General features: G+C 36.8%; 1 protein-coding gene across 1 annotated transcript; it reads right to left on the reverse strand.

The window, feature by feature from the left end:
* Positions 1-2,809: 2,809 nt before the first annotated feature.
* On the reverse strand, positions 2,810-4,216 carry LOC111019028 (transcription factor MYB120-like). The gene is made up of 2 exons (XM_022295315.1): positions 3,908-4,216; positions 2,810-3,811 (listed from the first exon to the last, which is right to left on the reverse strand). Exons 1-2 carry the CDS (start codon positions 4,214-4,216, stop codon positions 2,810-2,812), a joined length of 1,311 nt encoding a protein of 436 aa, XP_022151007.1.
* Between the last annotated feature and the right edge of the window lie 2,398 nt (positions 4,217-6,614).

Here is a 6,614-nt window from a genome sequence, read left to right on the forward strand (position 1 = left end):
AGAAACTCCATCAACAAGACATGCACCAACCGTGAACATATATCTGACGACGAAGACGCATAATCTTTCTACACAATGGCACCAGTAGATTTGTTCTAGAGGATGAGAACAAGAAAAAGGCTGTATTCCGCCATAAAAGGCCATTGTTCATTTTCTGGAGGAAAAACAATTTCGTGATATGGTATGATTACAAAAACTCCATTTTTAGTCTTCCAATGTACCAATTTTTACTACTTGCTCCATTTTTCAAATCCAAAATATATTACATTGCCAACTTTTTTTTAGTAATTTTGAATATTTTAATACTAAATTACATTCTCAGATAACGTAAATGAAATCTTTATTAAGTTCATATTTCATCTTTCACGTTGTGTAATTTTTTTTTAATTTAGAATTTCAAAGAATGAAATCAAAATAATCTCCAAGTTAATTTTTTTAAATATCGATTTTGTATATTTAGTCTCCTTAGATTATTATCTACTTTTTTTTAGGTATAAGTTGCTTAGAGATTTCCTAAAATCAAGCTAATGTATGACCTTTTTGTTTGAGGATATATCTGTCTAAATAAAATTTAAAATCGTATGATTGGTTTGACCATTTCGTTTCAAGGGCATATCTGTCATAAATAAATTAGGAATTGAATCATAATAAATTAGCCACTATCACAATATTTGATATTTTTGCTCATTTTTCAAAACGTATTATTTTTAATAACCATCCCTCTAATTAGCCCTTTTTTAAATGGTGGGTTTTGTGGCTAGATTCGAGCACCTTGCACGATTAAATACAAACATTTCTTTGATTTGATTTTGAGTATCTTGTTACTTAAATTTTGTATGATTTATTGTATGGGTAATCAACAATTTTTAGATTTAATTTTGAGAGGCATTGATTTGCAACAATTATATATACAAGTTTGAGATTTAAAGGGATGAAATTGAAAATTTAATTTCTCATCAAAATTTGTTCACCTACCTAAATTCAAGGTAAAAATTGAACTTAACAAAAAAATAAAGGCCGTCAAATCGTTTCAATTATGCCTCTAAACTTTCACACATTTCATTTTTACCTTTTAAACTTTAAAATATTTCAAGACAACTTTGTCAAAATTTTCAATAAAATAAAATAAAAATAGGACATGGCGATGAATTGTAAAATAGAAATACATGTGGTTGCACAATCACGCACGTGAAGATTGTTTAAATTATGCACTTGGCCATTTCAATTATGCTCCATCATTTCAAAACACCCTTTTGTTAAGCTTCCTCATCAAAGTAAAGACGAAAGTGTGATGTGGTGATCAATTGTAACAATAGAGGTTACACGTGAGCACATATGATAGTGGGTTGTAAAGAATTTGAAGAGTTTTTTGTCATTTTCGAAATGGAGCATCAACCGGAGGGAGGAGTAGATTTGAGAGTTTGAGCTAAAGTCAAACAGTGCACGAAGCCACACATTACGAAAAAAGTCATGCATCGATAATCTTATTGACACCATCACTCTCATTGACTACAAAAAGACTAAACACTGAAAAAATCGGAGAGTTGGGTCAAAAGAGAGAGAAATATTTCATGAGATACGGTCGATGAAAAAGAGCGAGTCTACAACACTAGTAGAATAACAAAGAAAATGATTGACTGACGAACGAATAATACAATTTTCTTCTTTAAAGGTAAGAAATTTATCAACTAGTCCAAATTATCATGGATTTGTCTTCCTCTTATTTCATTCATATCCTGTATTGGAGGTAAAATTAAACATGACACATGGACACACCTGTCCAATTGTCCAATTTGGGATAACCAAAAAGTGGGAATCTAAGTCAACTAGTCATACCGACCTAACCAACTACCAAGCTGAGAAATGCAATATCACCCGGCCAACTTGAGAAATCCAACCTCAGGTCCGACAGCTGTAACCGTCGATCGGAGTTGTTCCAACGATATTGTCCGCTCGCTTATCTATAAAAAGGACACTCCACTTCATTATCCAGGACGCAATTCTGCTTCGAGAACGACTTACCACAGCTTAGATTCACTCTAACTTGAACGTCAAAGTGCTTGTTCATTTTGCAGGTCCTTCTTGCTTAAGATGTACCTCAGTAGCTCATCTCGATTGACATGAGACTGACTTGTGGTAGCTCGGCGGAATCCTGCATCAACACCCTAATCCTAATTTTTTCATCATTTTGATCGTAGGAGAAACTCCACAAAAATTTGTTTTTCCCAAAAATCTTCTAATTCTTTAGAAGAGAGACAATATTTGACCTGGCCTCCCATTTTATTCTCTATTTGATCTCCCCTCCCCTCAACAAATAATGATAATGATAATAGTAAAAAATTAAATGAAGTCTATGTGAATGTGACTAAAATTTCTTTTTTTTTTTTACAACTCACTAACACGACACATTTCTATCTTCATCTTGTTGAGCGAGTTAAATGAAGAGTTGTTTTATAACCTTTAAAAGGCGATTGTGTCAAAATAAAACTTTTAATTAAAAACGTATAACTTATTGGTCTAGTCAAACGAAAATATTTAGATCCTTAATGGTGAGTGACAATTAATTTTTTTGGAAGCCATGTTCGATTTTTGTACAAAAATATAATTGAGTACAAGATAGGTCATCAAACCGAGCATAGATTTTATACCATATCAATATTCATAGCGTCGAATTAGCATCAGATTTCAAAGACCATAAGTCTTTTCTTTCCTAGGAAGGAACATCTTTTTCATGGATTTTATATAAATTTCTAGTGCTATGTTTTCAACGTGAGGTGAGATTCTTTAGCAGCCATCAGCAAGGACCTAATTATTTCGAAGAATGTAAATAATGCTTACCAAAAAACAAACATTCAGTGGGGTTGGAGTCTTGGTCGGGCAACTTGTTAAAGCCATCAAAGAACCGCTGTTCTTCATGGGACACCAAACAAGAAGAAGAATTTTGTTTATTATTATTGGAGTTGAGATTGCAGGCCAACGCCTGAGCTTCCTCCAACATATCCTCCAGCAACCCTCCGCCGCCGAAGCTCATGGTGGAGCTGACACCAATATTATTGTGTGTAATATCGTTTTGGTGAAACAATTGTGCTGAAGGGAGCTCCTGTTTTACCGAACCCACGCAGTTAGCCATATTAATCATTCCATGATCCGTGGCCTTGAACTGGGTGTGAAGAATCTGCGGCGAGCTGGTGGATAAAGTCATCGGAAATTGGAAAGAATCCACTCGAGATAACTGGGGTACCGTTGGGGAATGTACCGTCGGGGAATGTACTGTCGGAGAATGTACTGTCGGGGAATGGACGAGAACTGTGGTGGATATCTGTGGGGTACTTATCGAGACCGGGCACGGGTGCGAAGAAAACCCGGCCGAGTTAATGTTGTTGATGTTGTTGCTGTTGTTGTTGTTTCGGAAGTGCTTGAACTGGATCGGGGTGGCGGCGAGGATGGGCGGTGGGCGGTGGAAGGTGAACGAGTTCGAGGCAAGGAGGGGGTAGGAAGTGAAGGTGTGTTCCGGGTGGCCGTGTGGGGAAGAGAGAGGAGAGTGAGGCGGCGGCGTCACAGGCGACAGAGAGTGCATGGGGCTGTGGAAGTGGAAAAAGCCTCCACCGCTGCAGCCCGTGGGAGTGGTCGGGGTAGATGATGTCGGCGTCGTGGGGGCGGTGGTGGGGAGAGGGCTTGTCGGGGTGGTCGGCTGCGACTGCGCTGCGGATGGCTTAATGTTGTATGGATATAGCGACAGACCTTGTCGTTGTCGTCTCTTAACCCTCGTGTTCCAATAGTTCTTTATTTCGTTGTCTGTTCTTCCTGGTAACTAGAGAGCACATAATACAAATTAACACAACCCCATGAAGCTAACAATTATGATAATTTCTTTAACAATATGTTTTTGTTTGCATTTTCTATATACCTGGGCGGCCATGCGAGCCCATTTGTTGCCGTAGGTGGCGTGGAGCTCAAGAATGAGCCTCTCCTCCTCCGGTGAGAAAGCTCCCTTCTTCAAGTTGGGCCGGAGGTGGTTGGCCCACCGGAGCCGGCAGCTCTTGCCACAGCGGTTGAGGCCGGAGTTTCTCTGGACGGCGTTCCAGTTCCCCTCGCCGTGCTTCCTCACGTACTCCATCAGAATCGCATCCTCCGCCGCCGTCCACGGCCCCTTCTTCAGGCCCCCGACCTCCGATCCTCCGCCGCTGCCCGTCGCCACCCCGACACTTGGCGTCATCGCACAACCAAACAACAAGGACCAAATAAACAGCACAACAATTAATTAATTCTGTGGTGCCCGGGATATATATTATAATTACAACTACAAAGGCCTTTTTTCAGCTTCTATTTCTGGGCTCTTTCTGTTTGGTGGGCCCCCTCTCTCCGACGACAAAGACCGAATTAACCTTTCTTACATAATCAGATCGGCGGCGGCGGCGGTGGCGGTGGTTGAAGACGGCGGTGGAGAGTTGGTGGAATGGTTGAAGGGAAAATGGCTACGTTTTATTGGGTTTGTGTCTGGGAGAGTGACAGCGAAGTAGAGGTAAGAAGACAGCGCTTACAACGCCCTCCACCGTTCCTCCATTTTTTTCACGCGCTATTCAATTACCAATTTACCATATTATTAATTGCCTTAAAATATCTCTCTACTCACCACATATTTTATTTTTGGGATAATTATCTCACATTTAATGAATCCTCTATTTTAATCTCTCATCTTAGTTTTTCGTTAATCACTTTTAACTGAAAAAATGTATTTTTGGGTTTCCACGTCGGTGTTAAATCCGGTCGCCATGTTAATTTTTAGTTGACGTGATTAATATAACTTAAATGTCGAGGATTAAAATGGGGAGCGCTATTTAAATTTTGATAGTAATTAAAGTGTTAGATTTTGAAAAACTGAGCGACCAAACACAATATTATCTAAATCTGAGGGCCAAAAGATGGTTTTCTTATATTTTATTTATTTTGGTCATTTTAGTTTTGAATTTTCAAATTTAGTCTTAATAGTTTCGATAATCTTAAAAGTTTTCCCACAATTAATTTGAAGTTAATTTGTATCTAACTTCTTAAAATCATAATAATAGAAATTTCCTTAATGTGAAAAATAATATTATCTCTGTATTCTTGGAGTGAAGAATAAAAGAAACACAAAAGAAAGCCTTTCTCCTATTGGTGACCAGTTAGCAAAGTAATTTTTTGCTAATGGATTAGGGGATATATATCATATTATAGTGTGAATATGTTTAAAATTTAAGGGATACGTAGTTGTATAACCATGAGTACTATTTTAAATATTAATTAAAAGCAAGGATACTGAATTTAAATATTTGAAAGTATTGAACTAAAATAGAATGAGTCCAACTTCAAAATAAGTGAACAAAAATAGTATAATAATTAAAAGTAGGGATACTAAATTTAGATATTTAAAAGTATTCGAGACTGAAATAGAATGAGTTGAACTCTAAAGTAAGTGAACCAAACCGGTATTTTGCCTCTTTGGAAAGGGGACAATGTTTACAGCCCAAGATTTTACAGTCTCTTTCCCTGAATTTTTACCGTGGTGTTTTGCTGTTTAACTTTGGTAAATTGAGAGTGCCAGGGGTAACTTTCTCCTGAGGCCTTGGGGGATGATTGGAGAATTGCTAAAAATAAGACCAATTTAAAGGTATTAAAGACTTTTCGACACACTTTTTTATTCCTAGGTTATTACAACTATTCAGAGGGAAAATTAGCCTTTGTTTCTTTATAAAAGCTATATTAACACACAATGTATCTAGCAAAGCTATATTAACACACGATGTATCTTCTTAGATTACGAGTTCTTCGCCCCTTCAACCTTACGACCTTCACATGTGGCTCTTTAGGCAAGGGCGAACTCTACCTAAAGCGTCGGCGGCTAAGTTTTTCCATTGTTATATTCACTAGATTGGAACTTATATTTTCCTGCTTTCTCTTGCTGTGTTTTGGCCTTGCCAGAAGTTGCTAGAAAAAGAACAAAATTTAAGATGGGTACATTTTTTTCCTATTAATCTTGTTTGCTTTATTTGCATTCAGAATCTCTCTTTGTTATAGTCATCTGACTTAATTCTTTTCTTGCACATTTTAGTTTGTTCGAAGTAATAATTTGGAACATATTGATGATATTCACCGACTGGAAACTTGTATTTTCATAATTTGTTGCTTGATTTAATTTTGACAATGTGCGAGAAAAAAAAAAGAATGTTAAATAGTCATTTCCTTTCCATATTTAAAGTTTTGTTGGATTTAATTTAATTTGCATGGCTGATTTTCTTTTTCTGGGTTTTTGTGTTTTATTATTTTTTTTCCATTTTTTTTATTGGTGGGTCTAATATTTAGTATGTGAAAGGGGTGTGGATTCTATGTTGGTGATGAATATAAAGGAGGATTATAAGAAGTACATTTTCAAATCCTTATGTGATTTGATTTGATATTTTTGTAACATAATTAATTTAATCTTTTTGTAACAGCATTATTCAGAACTAAAGTAGATTATTATTTTTACCACAGGGAACTCAATTCTTCATCACTCGTCGATTGTACCTTGCATGTTTGTGTTAATCCGTGACATTGATGAACAATTTTGTGGCCACAACGAACGGGAGTTATTCAAG

Source organism: Momordica charantia, assembly GCF_013281855.1.
Source record: "Momordica charantia cultivar OHB3-1 chromosome 10 unlocalized genomic scaffold, Mcharantia_2.0 BLBB01000010.1, whole genome shotgun sequence".
In the NCBI taxonomy this organism is placed as follows: Eukaryota; Viridiplantae; Streptophyta; class Magnoliopsida; order Cucurbitales; family Cucurbitaceae; genus Momordica; species Momordica charantia.